The sequence below is a fragment of the Anomaloglossus baeobatrachus genome, chromosome 7, assembly GCF_048569485.1.
Source record: "Anomaloglossus baeobatrachus isolate aAnoBae1 chromosome 7, aAnoBae1.hap1, whole genome shotgun sequence".
In the NCBI taxonomy this organism is placed as follows: domain Eukaryota; kingdom Metazoa; phylum Chordata; class Amphibia; order Anura; family Aromobatidae; genus Anomaloglossus; species Anomaloglossus baeobatrachus.
Genome location: NC_134359.1, coordinates 309864452 through 309879441, shown reverse-complemented (window position 1 = coordinate 309879441; position 14990 = coordinate 309864452). Strand labels below are relative to the sequence as shown.

Below are 14990 nucleotides of genomic sequence, written 5' to 3'. Positions count from 1 at the left end.
CCCAGCCCAGCCGGACCCGCCGGCATCTCTGCAGATTGTAACCCGCCGGCATCTCTGCAGATTGTAACCCGCCGGCATCTCTGCAGATTGTAACCAGCCGGCATCTCTGCAGATTGTAACCCGCCGGCATCTCTGCAGATTGTAACCCGCCGCCATCTCTGCAGATTGTAACCCGCCGCCATCTCTGCAGATTGTTCCCTGTCCCTCCTTACCTGGAGGTATCTCTGCAGATTGTAACCCGCCGCCATCTCTGCAGATTGTAACCCGCCGGCATCTCTGCAGATTGTTCCCTGTCCCTCCTTACCTGGAGGTATCTCTGCAGATTGTTCCCTGTCCCTCCTTACCTGGAGGTATCTCTGCAGATTGTAACCCGCCGCCATCTCTGCAGATTGTAACCCGCCGCCATCTCTGCAGATTGTAACCCGCCGCCATCTCTGCAGATTGTAACCCGCCGCCATCTCTGCAGATTGTAACCCGCCGCCATCTCTGCAGATTGTAACCCGCCGGCATCTCTGCAGATTGTAACCCGCCGCCATCTCTGCAGATTGTAACCCGCCGCCATCTCTGCAGATTGTAACCCGCCGCCATCTCTGCAGATTGTAACCCGCCGCCATCTCTGCAGATTGTAACCCGCCGCCATCTCTGCAGATTGTTCCCTGTCCCTCCTTACCTGGAGGTATCTCTGCAGATTGTTCCCTGTCCCTCATTACCTGGAGGTATCTCTGCAGATTGTTCCCTGTCCCTCCTTACCTGGAGGTATCTCTGCAGATTATTCCACCCCTGGCTGCAGAATATCGCACTCTGTCCTGCAGGGTAAGTCACTAGCTCGGCCTCCCCGGGCCGGTACTTACCTGCGGCTGATGATGTGGATGGGATACAGGACGGGCACCTCGTATTCTGTGATACCGGTGGTTCTGTTTCCATCTCTATCAGGAGAAGATAAATGCCCAAACTGTAAACCTGAGGACAGACATCCACAACCCAGGACATCCCCAGACAGAGGATGGAGCGGCCGCCCCTCTCACCTCATCACAATGGTGGCCAGAAAACGATCAGCCCAGGAGACATTGGCCACAAGGCTAGACAATACGTAGACGACGTCCTGAGGAGCAGACATGGGTCAGGGTGTGGTCACAGCTGGACTATTGGCTGCCATCATCTCCAGCCTCCCCCCACTTTTATCCTACGTGCACTCTCATTCCCTGGAGTCCCCCAACCCCATTATTGGTCACGTTCTTCATTTCCCATGTTGCTTCCCTTTCAACTCCCCAAACCCTTCATATCCTTAATTCTTATCCTCAGCGCCCCCTCTTTCTACACGATTCCCTAATCTTCACTGCTCCCCATCGTCATCCCCAGAACGGGCACCTCGTTTTCAGCATTGCTGGACGTTTTATTTCCATCTCTATAGGGAAAAAAGAAAAGGTAAATCATAAGTCCCTGAACCGAAAACTCACTGGCCAAGACTCGCCCCCCCCCCCCCCCATCCCCCAGCAAGTGGACAGACGGCCTCCCTCTCACCTCATCACAATGGTGGCCAGGAAAATGCGGTCAGCCCAGGAGACATTGGAGACCACGCTGAACATGATGTGGACAACAGCCTGAGGAGCAGAGAAGACTATCAGGTTCTGGTCATAGCGGACTCAGAGGACATGCTAAGAGAGCAGCATGTACTCTGTATATAGCTGCAGCGTCCCCCCCGTCCTTAGCTGCAGCATCCCCTCCATCCTTAGCTGCAGCGTCCCCTTCCCCTTGTCCATAGCTGCAGCGTCCCCTTCCCCCCGCCCTTAGCTGCAGCGTCCCCCTCCCCCAGCCCTTAGCTGCAGCGTCCCCCTCCCCCCGCCCTTAGCTGCAGCGTCCCCCTCCCCCCGCCCTTAGCTGCAGCGTCCCCCTCCCCCCGCCCTTAGCTGCAGCGTCCCCCTCCCCCCGCCCTTAGCTGCAGCGTCCCCCTCCCCCCGCCCTTCGCTGCAGCGTCCCCCTCCCCCCGCCCTTAGCTGCAGCGTCCCCCTCCCCCCGCCCTTAGCTGCAGCGTCCCCCTCCCCCCGCCCTTAGCTGCAGCGTCCCCCTCCCCCCGCCCTTAGCTGCAGCGTCCCCCTCCCCCCGCCCTTAGCTGCAGCGTCCCCCTCCCCCCGCCCTTAGCTGCAGCGTCCCCCTCCCCCCGCCCTTAGCTGCAGCGTCCCCCTCCCCCCGCCCTTAGCTGCAGCGTCCTCCTCCCCCCGCCCTTAGCTGCAGCGTCCTCCTCCCCCCGCCCTTAGCTGCAGCGTCCCCCTCCCCCCGCCCTTAGCTGCAGCGTCCCCCTCCCCCCGTCCTTAGCTGCAGCGTCCCCCTCCCCCCGCCCTTAGCTGCAGCGTCCCCCTTCCCCCGCCCTTAGCTGCAGCGTCCCCCTTCCCCCGCCCTTAGCTGCAGCGTCCCCCTGCCCCCGTCCTTAACTGCAGCGTCCCCCTCCCCCCGCCCTTAGCTGCAGCGTCCCCCTCCCCCCGCCCTTAGCTGCAGCGTCCCCCTCCCCCCGCCCTTAGCTGCAGCGTCCCCCTCCCCCCGCCCTTAGCTGCAGCGTCCCCCTCCCCCCGCCCTTAGCTGCAGCGTCCCCCTCCCCCCGCCCTTAGCTGCAGCGTCCCCCTCCCCCAGTCCTTAGCTGCAGGGCCGCCCCTCAGTCCTTAGATGCAGCGTCCCCCTCCTCCTTAGCTGTCGTGTCCCCCCGTGTTTAGATGCAGTGTCCCCTCCCCGTCCTTAGATGCAGCTTTCCCCCCACTAAGCTCTCCCACCAGCCTCAGTTTCCTTATTTTCGCCTCCAGTTGCACCTCTGTAAAAGAGATGAAGACGATGGGTTGGTCAGACTATGGTGGTGAGAATCCCTGCCACTCTGTGTTGCGCTTGTGGGATATTGCCCGAGTCTACCACTGAAAGGCAGAGATGATCAATGGAGAGCATAAAGAGTTAATATTCTGAACGGTTATGTGTAATGCTAAATAAGGGTCGTCCCCCGTCACCACTTTCCCTATAGTTGCCCCTCCATTCGCCTCATCCCCCGTGTCACCACTTTTCCCATAGTCACCCCTCCACCATCCTCATCCCCATGTCACCACTTTCCCCATAGTCACCCCTCCATCATCCTCAGCTCCCGTGTCACCCCTTTCCCCATAGTCGCCCCTCCACCATCCTCATCCCCCGTGTCACCACTTTCCCCATAGTCGCCCCTCCATCATCCTCAGCTCCCGTGTCACCCCTTTCCCCATAGTCGCCCCTCCACCATCCTCATCCCCCGTGTCACCACTTTCCCCATAGTCGCCCCTCCATCATCCTCAGCTCCCGTGTCACCCCTTTCCCCATAGTCGCCCCTCCACCATCCTCATCCCCCGTGTCACCACTTTCCCCATAGTTGCCCCTCCACCTTTCTCATCCTCCTGTGTCACCACTTTCCCCATAGTCACCTCTCCACCTTTCTAATCCTCCTGTGTCACCACTTTCCCCATAGTCGCCCCTCCACCATCCTCATCCCCCGTGTCACCACTTTCCCCATAGTCACCCCTCCACCATCCTCATCCCCAGTGTCACCCCTTTCCCCATAGTCGTCCTTCCACCATCCTCATCCCCAGTGTCACCACTTTTCCCATAGTCGTCCTTCCACTATCCTCATCCCCAATACCTCCTCCATCTTCTTCCCACCCAAATCCAAATTGCTGCCTATCTTCATCTACGAGGTCTCCTCTCCCCCACTTCCCCAGAATCTTCATTGCTCGCTCTGCTCCATCTCGTCTCACCCAGACTCGTCTCTTCAGAATCGGGTGGCTGACGTTACATGCCAGTTTCTGCTCCTTGAAGTCTCCACACTCCAGAGAGATCCAGTGAGAAGCCTGTAGATATGAGGAAGCCATGATGAGGGCTCATACAAGAAATCAGCACGCACATTGCTACACCTGCCGTACCTCTGTGACATTGGCTTTGCGGTAAGACAGCCCAGGTGGAACATGGAGGTGCAGTCTGGTCTGAGGAGCCCGCTCATTCATGTTTTTTAGGGTAAGGAACATGGAGAACAGGGCGCCATCCTGCAGAACCAGCGGAGAACGACTACAAGAGAAGCCACAATGATCAGTCAGCCATATCACAGAGCAAGGCAGCCCCCGACCTCCAGGAAGACTCAGGCCCATCACAGTGAGGACTCTGCAGCTCCACAACGTCTGCTATAAGTGCCAGGTGGACAATAATGGTGGATGTGAGTGGAGGGGACATGTGAGGCCTTCAGTCGGGGGGGGGGAGAGGGGGAATCACTTACTTTAGGTTAATGCTCATATCTGGATTACAGATCTTTCCCTCTTCACAGATCTGAAAGGAAATCTAAAGAGAAAGGAGATAAGAAGATGGAAGGTGTGAGGTAAATCCTGGGATATGAAGAGGAATTATGATGCCCAGTCATCATTTCTCTGGTCACTCCCTGGTGGCACCCTCCCTTCTCCCTTCACACCGAGATCCTTCTCAGATGTCCAACATCTGGAAAGGTGTCAAATCCCAGTACACATCCAAAAGCAATCTCCTATGATATGGAGATTAGGTGTCCTGTCAGGCCTTTACAATAAAGGGAGAGGAAGACCCCCTGGGGGGTTGTGTCCATTCATCAGTCATGCTTGGACTCAAAATGCAGAGGGTACCCGGGCGGATCTGATGACACCAGAACCGTCCCGATCGGACCTCCCAGTCCGGAGTTGCGTGTAATAGTCCCTTTTGGGATATTACTCTTGACTCCAGCCAGGGGAGTGACCGTGCTCCCTCTGAGGTCACGAAGGTAGGAGGGGACAGGGATTCGGCCAGGTTGATAACCACAGTTCAGACATTTTGGCTTGTTCTTTTGCCGGGGGTCATGTGTGGATACACCTGTGGGAAAGTTCCTGGAAACCTGGTCTACAGCGCCCCCCTGTGACCAGACGCACAAGGTAACTGCTTGAATTGTATGCCTGTTTGTAATCCATACCTTGCCTGTAACTGTACTCTGAACTAACTGTATATTCTGTAGATCCCCTATTGTATATATTGTAGTTTCTAGTTTGGCTTAGGCCGATTACATTATTAAATTAATCTTGGGCTGTTCCGTTATCTCGATCCTGAGCTCCACGTCTGTGCGTTCGGTTAATAGTTATCGTAAATCGTTTGGTGGCAGCAAGTTTATGCCAAGGATCATTGTGGGGCGGCCAGTGAGATTTGGGGAGGTTTTTATATATTCCGTCCGTGGAGGTCGGAGGAATACATATCCTAATCTCACCGGGAGCCCTTCAAGCATCGGCACAGTAGAATAGCGGCCTCCTTGCTTATTGTCGGGCAATTCCATAATTGGGCTGACTATAAGAGGGGCGCTAGAGAGCGTGTCACGTGCTTTGTCTGTCGGTCGGGAGGTATAAAGGAGGGGTGTGACTCCCGCTTGTTACCCCTTGATCGTGACAGAAGGTGGAGGAAATCCACCCACTTCATCCCCACAGACCACCCCTCACATGTGCAAAAGAGCTACTAGGATGGACAGCCCACCCTGTTGTCACGGAGACTGGATGACAGGACGGGGGCACCTAGACTGGCCCTCAGGCGCAAGACCCTGCGCTGTCCCTTATTTTGGAGGTAGGCTTCATGGTAGCTAGGTCCGAGCCCACAGCATGACCCTGACTCATGTCCAAGTCCTGATGTAACTCCCCTCCCCCACCTCCACCCGAGGGGTGAACCAGAACTGAAACGCAAACCACACAATTAAAACACAGACAGGGGAAACTTGTACACACGGCAATCACAAAGGAGCGACTAAACGTGCACAGAAGGAAACTACGTAAAAAGGGGAGTGTAAACAGACTACTAGGAAACGTCCCAACTCTACAACCAGCCCACCACGGACTACAGCAGTAGCACCAATGCTGCAGTCAGCACAGCAAGTGGCAGAGGGCTCCGCCTGCTCCTTACACCTCCTGGCCATGCTTACACAGAGATCTGAGAATAACTGGCACCCTCTAGAGGGAGCAGAGGGTAGATAAAGGCACTGTGAGTGGTCCAAACCAGAAACACCTGAGAAGGTGATGAGTACACTTGCTGGAAGTGATGACAGACATTAACCCTCTGACTGCTGAAAGGAAAATGCATTTAAATCTGCAGAGTCTCACCAGGCTAAGTGAGATACTGACCCAGAACCTGTCACCAGTTTCTATGCAGAGAGACGACCGTGACACCTGTAGGAAAGTGAACGGTGGCTGTCACACCTACCAGCTTAGTGGCATTAAGATCCTTGGACTGTAAGACATGCCGAGGAGGGGAAACCTGCTGTACTACAGCCGTGAGAGACACCTGCACATCCGAGATGTCCTCCACGCCACAGTCCTATAAAAGGAGAGAGACATGAGCCAAGCAGCTGCCATCACAGTCCGGGAGTGAGGCGGACCATGACTGTCTCACCTGGAGGAATGCGGTGTGGTTCTGACAGCAGGATCCGGGCACGGGGATCTGCACGGTCCGCACCATCTCTCTCTGCTTGTCTGGGAATAACATTCGGCTCTCAGGCTTTAGAGAATCAAGAACAAGACTGTACTGGATGGACATGGACATTGAGCCTAGGGGACAAAGAAGAATATTGTGTTCTAATCAGGCGAGCGCCGGGCCACATCCAGCATGTAGACGCACACATGCATCCATCAGACACGAGCAGGGACTGATCCAGCAGACAAAGTCACTTTTTTTTTTTCATACCTGTGTACTTTGGAGTCAACATTTCAACATGCACACACGCGTGTAGGGTCAGCACACCGTCACAGCCGATCGTCTCCAGGCTGGATAGAACCAGGTGTGTCTGGTTGGCCGTCAGGTTCAGACTCACGTTGAGAACAGGTTGCGATCTGTGTGGAGAAGAACATGAGATGTCTGGTTGGAGAGATGGTGGGAAGATCTGTGGCCTAAACTCAGATGAAGCCAGAGACAGAGAGCACTCAAAGACTACTGTACATCATTATCATGGGCGCCATGTCAGGGTCAGGGCCAGGCCTTCATTCTCATGGGGGCCATGTCAGGGTCAGGCCTTCATTCTCATGGGTGCCATGTCAGGGCCAAGCCTTCATTCTCATGGGCACCATGTCAGGGCCAGGTCTTCATTCTCATGGGCGCCATCTCAGTGTCAGGGCCAGGCCTTCATACTCATGGGCGCCATGTCAGGGCCAGACCTTCATTCTCATGGGCGCCATGTCAGGGTCAGGGCCAGGCCTTCATACTCATGGGCGCCATGTCAGGGCCAGGCCTTCATTCTCATGGGCGCCATGTCAGGGCTAGGCCTTCATTATCACGGCTGCAAGTGTCAGATTGCCTTATTTTGTAGCAGTGGCACCACCATCATTGTAGAGAAGCCCATATGAGCCCAAAAGGGAGTGGGTGACCGAGACCTTCTGCCTCTACTACAGTTCGCGATCTTGCTGTGAATGCTGGACCCTGACCCCATCCACATAGTGATGTCTACTACTGTCCTAATGATTAAAAACAAAGACATCATACGACCTGTGCAAAGTCACATGACCCCGCGATCCTACAACCACATCGATCAGGCCATCCTCCGTCATGTCCAAGACTCCATGTAGGGAGAGACCGAATCCCAGGATCCCCGGAGGACTGAGCAGCCTCTGACAAAGACGACACAACTCAACATTGACTCGCTCTACCATAATAACGCTCACCTCTAGGACCCTGCTGTTCTCACCTGACACCTCCAGGACCCCCCGTCTCGTCCATCACCCTAGAGCCCTCCGTCTCACTCAACTGTCATCTCTAGCACCCAGTCTCATATGTCACCTACAGCAACCTCGTCACTAGTCCATTATCGCTAAGACCTTCGATCTCTCTCATCCGTCACCTCTAGGACCCCCTGTCCCATGTCAGTCACCTCCAGAACCCTCCATCTCTCTAATCCTTCACCTCCAGGACCCCCCCTCTCTCTCTCTCTCTCGCTCATCCATCACTCTAGGATCCTTTGTTTCTCTTGTCCATCACCTCCAGGACCCCCTGTCACCTCCAGTACCCCCATCTCTCTCATCATTCATCTTCAGGACCCTCCATCTTTCTTCCTTTTCCTCCAGGACCCTGTCTTTCATCTGTCACCTCCAGGACACTTCTTTACCTCCAGAACCCTCCATCTCTCGTCAGTCACCTCCAGGACCCCCATCATTCTCAACCGGCACCTCCAGGACACTCCCCCCCAGTTTGTCTCATCCTTCACCTGTATGATCCTCTGTCCATCATCCTTATGACTGCTGTGCCTGTCCACTCTATCACCGCCAGTCTCCCTCTTCTCCATCATCTCTCATCCTGTTCCCCGGCTCTTCTCCAGTGTGAACGTAACCCTCTTGCTCCCAATTTCATGCTGCCATCTTGTATTACCTGGCTGTAGGCAGCAATCAGTCCTGAAGGACTCCCTCTATAGATGTACACAGCTCCTCGTCCATCCATCTCGTATGGGGCACCCACTGCCACCTCAGTGAGGTCATCTCCATCCAAATCCCCAAGAGAAGAGACGGCGGCTCCGAACTGGGACTGTAGATGTCCTGGTTCCCCGTGGAGGGTGTCCGTGCACTGCAGCTTCTGCTGAACACACAGTCTGTCACTTAGGAGGACCACCTCGGATGAAGTCTCGTATTACTCACACGGATCTCACCTCAGCGATCCGACACACGGAGACTTGTCCCGACCATTTAGGCGCATAATGATGAGGAGCAGAAATCAGCACCAGGTCCGTCACACCATTTTGGTCGAGGTCTGAGATGGCTATCTCTGCTCCAAAGTATGAGCCAACCTACAACAAGAGGGGTCTTCTGATCAGGGCCGACATCTCGCACTGTCCCTGCCCGTGCCGACATTCAGGGTCTCACCTGTTCCCCCCGCAGGGAATCCACCTTCTTCCATGTAAGTTCTCCAGAAACTTCCTGCAGGACAGTGACGAGTCCGACATACTGAAAGCGAGGAGACCCCACCACATACAGCGGACCCTCTCCAGTTTGGAGCCGAGCCACAGAGTAACCTGTGGTAAGCAACAAGCGGGTGGGTGACAGAGGACGCGTTCCCCAGAAGTATACATATATACAGCAGAGTGGTACAGACTGCCGGTAATATGCCGTCACTCACCCAGGTAGCCGTACTTATCCTCCTTACTCCGGGACATGTAAGCAAGGCCGCCCTGCCCCGCCACATTCAGGATTCCACCCGACCAATCAAATATCCCCGGATCTCCCAGAACCTCCCCATCCTACAAGAAGGAGCAGCGGTCACAGATCAGCGGCTGCTGGCCAGTCGGGTGTAAGCACAGCCCCCCTACCCCTCGGGTGTAAGCACACCCCCCACCCCTCGGGTGTAAGCACAGCCCCCCACCCCTGGGGTGTAAGCACAGCCCCCCTACCCCTCGGGTGTAAGCACAGCCCCCCACCCCTCGGGTGTAAGCACAGCCCCCCTACCCCTCGGGTGTAAGCGCCACCCTACCACTCGGGTGTAAGCACAGCCCCCCACCCCTGGGGTGTAAGCACAGCCCCCCACCCCTCGGGTGTAAGCACAGCCCCCCTACCCCTCGGGTGTAAGCACAGCCTCCCTACCCCTCGGGTGTAAGCACAGCCTCCCTACCCCTCGGGTGTAAGCACAGCCCCCCTACCCCTCGGGTGTAACAGCCCCCCTACCCCTCGGGTGTAAGCACAGCCTCCCTACCCCTCGGGTGTAAGCACAGCCTCCCTACCCCTCGGGTGTAACCACAGCCTCCCTACCCCTCGGGTGTAACCACAGCCTCCCTACCCCTCGGGTGTAACCACAGCCTCCCTACCCCTCGGGTGAAAGCCCAGCCTCCCTACCCCTCGAGGTTATTCAAAGGAGCAGCCCCACGCCCTTCATGGATGACCTCCGGGAGCAACCCCTCACCCCTCCCCGACTGATGGCCCCCGGGAGCAGCCCCTCATCCCCCCCATTGATGATCCCCAGGAGTAGCTCTCTTACCCCCCCCATTGATGATCCCCAGGAGTAGCCCCTCTTACCCCCCATTGATGATCCCCAGGAGAAGCTCTGTTACCCCCCCATTGATGATCCCCAGGAGAAGCTCTGTTACCCCCTCATTAATGATCCCCAGGAGTAGCCCCTCATTCCCCCATTGATGATGCCCAGGAGTGGCCCCTCATTCCCCCATTGATGATCCCCAGGACTAGCTTTTACCCCCATTGATGATCCCCAGGACTAGCTCTTACCCCCATTGATGATCTCCAGGACTAGCTCTTATCCCCATTGATGATCCCCAGGACTAGCTCTTATCCCCATTGATGATCTTACACCCATTGATGATCCCCAGGAGTAGCCCTTTTACCCCCCCCATTGATGATCTCCAGGACTAGCTCTTACCCCCATTGATGATCCCCAGGACTAGCTCTTATCCCCATTGATGATCCCCAGGACTAGCTCTTACCCTCATTGATGATCTCCAGGACTAGCTCTTACCCCCATTGATGATCCCCAGGACTAGCTCTTACCTCCATTGATGATCCCCAGGAGTAGCTCTTACCCCCATTGATGATCTCCAGGAGTAGCTCTTACCCCCATTGATGATCCCCAGGACTAGCTCTTACCCACATTGATGATCTTACACCCATTGATGATCCCCAGGAGTAGCCCTTTTACCCCCCCCATTGATGATCTCCAGGAGTAGCTCTTACCCTCATTGATGATCTCCAGGACTAGCTCTTACCCTCATTGATGATCTCCAGGACTAGCTCTTACCCCCATTGATGATCCCCAGGACTAGCTCTTACCCTCATTGATGATCTCCAGGACTAGCTCTTACCCCCATTGATGATCCCCAGGACTAGCTCTTACCCCCATTGATGATCCCCAGGACTAGCTCTTACCCCCATTGATGATCTCCAGGACTAGCTCTTACCCACATTGATGATCTTACACCCATTGATGATCCCCAGGAGTAGCCCTTTTACCCCCCCCATTGATGATCTCCAGGAGTAGCTCTTACCCTCATTGATGATCTCCAGGACTAGCTCTTAGCCCCATTGATGATCCCCAGGAGTAGCTCTTACCCCCATTGATGATCTCCAGGAGTAGCTCTTACCCCCATTGATGATCTCCAGGAGTAGCTCTTACCCCCATTGATGATCCCCAGGACTAGCTCTTACCCCCATTGATGATCCCCAGGACTAGCTCTTACCCCCATTGATGATCCCCAGGAGTAGCTTTTACCCCCATTGATGATCCCCAGGACTAGCTCTTACCCCCATTGATGATCCCCAGGACTAGCTCTTACCCCCATTGATGATCCCCAGTAGTAGCTGTTACCCCCATTGATGATCCCCAGGAGTAGCTCTTACCCCCATTGATGATCCCCAGGGGTAGCTCTTACCCCCATTGATGATCCCCAGGACTAGCTCTTACCCCCATTAATGATCTCCAGAACTACCTCTTACCCCCATTGATGATCTCCAGGACTAGCTCTTACCCCCATTGATGATCCCCAGGAGTAGCTCTTACCCCCATTGATGATCTCCTGGAGTAGCTCTCTTACCACTCCCTCACATTGACGATCCCCTGGAGTAGCCACTCTTACATGTTCCCCATTAATGATTCCCACTTTGACCCCCCAATGATGGTGTCCGCCTCCACAATGATAGTATATAGAAGGACCCCTCTATTTTAGCCCCAATAATGGCTCCTAGCAGATGCCCCCGCAGCTTCCTCTGTGATGGCCCCCAGATATGACCCAACTAACCCCTCATCCCTGTAGACCCCCACAGGTGACCCTGAACTGATAAATCAGTGTCCCCCAAACTCCAACCCTCATCATCCCCTGACTATGTGGAGCGCCCCGTCCCACCGCCCGCACTTACCGCTGTGAGGACGGCGCTCAGCCCCGCAGAAGACATTTCCTGAGTGAAATTAGAGCCCTGCGCCACTCCTGAAATAGGACAGTATGAAGGAATCACTGATGGCCGAGCCCCCAAATATACATCACACAGGGTCCACAAGAGGAACGCACCGACAATGGAGCTCAGAGCCAAACTCACAATTTTGCAGAACTTATACTTTACATCTCACTACAAGCAGAATAGTGAGTGCTGCTCTGGAGGATAATACAGGAGGTAACTCAGGATCAGTAATGTAATGTATGTACACAGTGACTGCACCAGCAGTATAGTGAGTGCAGCTCTGGAGTATAATACAGGAGGTAGCTCAGGATCAGTAATGTAATGTATGTACACAGTGACTGCAGCAGCAGAATAGTGAGTGCAGCTCTGGAGTATAATACAGGAGGTAACTCAGGATCAGTAATGTATGTACACAGTGACTGCAGCAGCAGAATAGTGAGTGCAGCTCTGGAGTATAATACAGGAGGTAACTCAGGATCAGTAATGTATGTACACAGTGACTGCACCAGCAGAATAGTGAGTGCAGCTCTGGAGTATAATACAGGAGGTAACTCAGGATCAGTAATGTAATGTATGTACACAGTGACTGCACCAGCAGAATAGTGAGTGCAGGTCTGGAGTATAATACAGGAGGTAGCTCAGGATCAGTAATGTAATGTATGTACACAGTGACTGCAGCAGCAGAATAGTGAGTGCAGCTCTGGAGTATAATACAGGAGGTAACTCAGGATCAGTAATGTATGTACACAGTGACTACACCAGCAGAATAGTGAGTGCAGCTCTGGATTATAATACAGGAGGTAACTCAGGATCAGTAATGTATGTACACAGTGACTGCACCAGCAGAATAGTGAGTGCAGCTCTGGAGTATAATACAGGAGGTAACTCAGGATCAGTAATGTAATGTATGTACACAGTGACTGCAGCAGCAGAATAGTGAGTGCAGCTCTGGAGTATAATACAGGAGGTAGCTCAGGATCAGTAATGTATGTACACAGTGACTGCACATTATATACATTATTCCTGTGTATAATATATATAGGTTACTTATATGCGGTGATCACTATAATAATGCAGGGACTGACCCTCAATCGCCAGGATCTTGCTCTGCAGCTCATTAAAGAAGCCCACGAGGCTGGCATAATCCTGCAGGACCTCCGTGTGCTTCTCTGTTGGATAGGACGCCAGCTTGGTGATCTTGTTTTCTTCAAAGTTTTTTCCCACCTGTTAAAAAAAAAAAAAAAAAAATTAAAAATTTGCAGGCGTCATTTGTAAAACTATAAAATATGGAATTTAATTTTCTTTCTGCAAGGTAAAAAAAGAGGACAGGAGTTAACCACGAGATGGTGTCATGGATGAGGAGTGGAGGACAGAAGATAGCCCTGAGATGGAATCATGGATGAGGAGTGGAGAGAAGATAGCCCTGAGATGAATCATGGATGAGGAGTGGAGGACAGAAGATAGCCCTGAGATAGAATCATGGATGAGGAGTGGAGGACAGAAGATAGCCCTGAGATGGAATCATGGATGAGGAGTGGAGGACAGAAGATAGCCACGAGATGGTATCATCGATGAGGAGTGGAGAGAAGATAGCCCTGAGATGGAATCATGGATGAGGAGTGGAGGAGAGACGATAGCCCTGAGATGGAATCATGGATGAGGAGTAAAGGACAGAAGATAGCCCTGAGATGGAATCATGGATGAGGAGTGGAGCAGAGAAGATAGCCCTGAGATGGAATCATGGATGAGGAGTGGAGGACAGAAGATAGCCCTGAGATGGAATCATGGATGAGGAGTAAAGGACAGAAGATAGCCACGAGATGAATCATGGATGATGAGTGGAGGAGAGAAGATAGCCACGAGATGGTATCATCGATGAGGAGTGGAGAGAAGATAGCCCTGAGATGGAATCATGGATGAGGAGTGGAGGAGAGAAGATAGCCCTGAGATGGAATCATGGATGAGGAGTAAAGGACAGAAGATAGCCCTGAGATGAATCATGGATGATGAGTGGAGGAGAGAAGATAGCCCTGAGATGGAATCATGGATGAGGAGTGGAGAGAAGATAGCCCTGAGATGAATCATGGATGAGGAGTGGAGGAGAGAAAATAGCCCTGAGATGGAATCATGGATGAGGAGTGGAGGACAGAAGATAGCCCTGAGATGGAATCATGGATGAGGAGTGGAGGACAGAAGATAGCCCTGAGATGGAATCATGGATGAGGAGTGGAGAGAAGATAGCCCTGAGATGGAATCATGGATGAGGAGTGGAGGAGAGAAGATAGCCCTGAGATGGAATCATGGATGAGGAGTAAAGGACAGAAGATAGCCCTGAGATGGAATCATGGATGAGGAGTAAAGGACAGAAGATAGCCCTGAGATGGAATCATGGATGATGAGTGGAGGAGAGAAGATAGCCCTGAGATGGAATCATGGATGAGGAGTAAAGGACAGAAGATAGCCCTGAGATGGAATCATGGATGAGGAGTAAAGGACAGAAGATAGCCCTGAGATGAATCATGGATGAGGAGTGGAGGACAGAAGATAGCCACGAGATGGTATCATCGATGAGGAGTGGAGAGAAGATAGCCCTGAGATGGAATCATGGATGAGGAGTGGAGGAGAGAAGATAGCCCTGAGATGGAATCATGGATGAGGAGTAAAGGACAGAAGATAGCCCTGAGATGAATCATGGATGATGAGTGGAGGAGAGAAGATAGCCCTGAGATGGAATCATGGATGAGGAGTGGAGAGAAGATAGCCCTGAGATGAATCATGGATGAGGAGTGGAGGAGAGAAAATAGCCCTGAGATGGAATCATGGATGAGGAGTGGAGGACAGAAGATAGCCCTGAGATGGAATCATGGATGAGGAGTGGAGGACAGAAGATAGCCCTGAGATGGAATCATGGATGAGGAGTGGAGAGAAGATAGCCCTGAGATGGAATCATGGATGAGGAGTGGAGGAGAGATGATAGCCCTGAGATGGAATCATGGATGAGGAGTGGAGGAGAGACGATAGCCCTGAGATGGAATCATGGATGAGGAGTAAAGGACAGAAGATAGCCCTGAGATGGAATCATGGATGAGGAGT

General features: G+C 53.5%; 1 protein-coding gene across 3 annotated transcripts in view; it reads right to left on the bottom strand.

Annotated features, from left to right (window-relative positions):
- Nucleotides 1-14990, bottom strand: part of ITGAL (integrin subunit alpha L) — a 69505-nt gene that overhangs the window by 40513 nt on the left and 14002 nt on the right. For 2 of the 3 annotated variants that reach the window (XM_075318688.1, XM_075318690.1), the window contains exons 9-25: nt 12983-13121; nt 11859-11926; nt 9121-9241; nt 8868-9016; nt 8654-8791; nt 8380-8583; nt 7504-7625; nt 6709-6854; nt 6418-6572; nt 6229-6342; nt 4271-4332; nt 3924-4065; nt 3759-3851; nt 1522-1601; nt 1369-1405; nt 1026-1102; nt 852-926 (exon numbers count right to left, since the gene is read on the bottom strand). In XM_075318688.1, coding sequence (XP_075174803.1) covers nt 852-926; nt 1026-1102; nt 1369-1405; nt 1522-1601; nt 3759-3851; nt 3924-4065; nt 4271-4332; nt 6229-6342; nt 6418-6572; nt 6709-6854; nt 7504-7625; nt 8380-8583; nt 8654-8791; nt 8868-9016; nt 9121-9241; nt 11859-11926; nt 12983-13121 — 1922 coding nt within the window. The remainder of the gene's footprint in view (nt 1-851; nt 927-1025; nt 1103-1368; nt 1406-1521; nt 1602-3758; nt 3852-3923; nt 4066-4270; nt 4333-6228; nt 6343-6417; nt 6573-6708; nt 6855-7503; nt 7626-8379; nt 8584-8653; nt 8792-8867; nt 9017-9120; nt 9242-11858; nt 11927-12982; nt 13122-14990) is intronic. The other variant, XM_075318689.1, reaches the window with a different exon arrangement.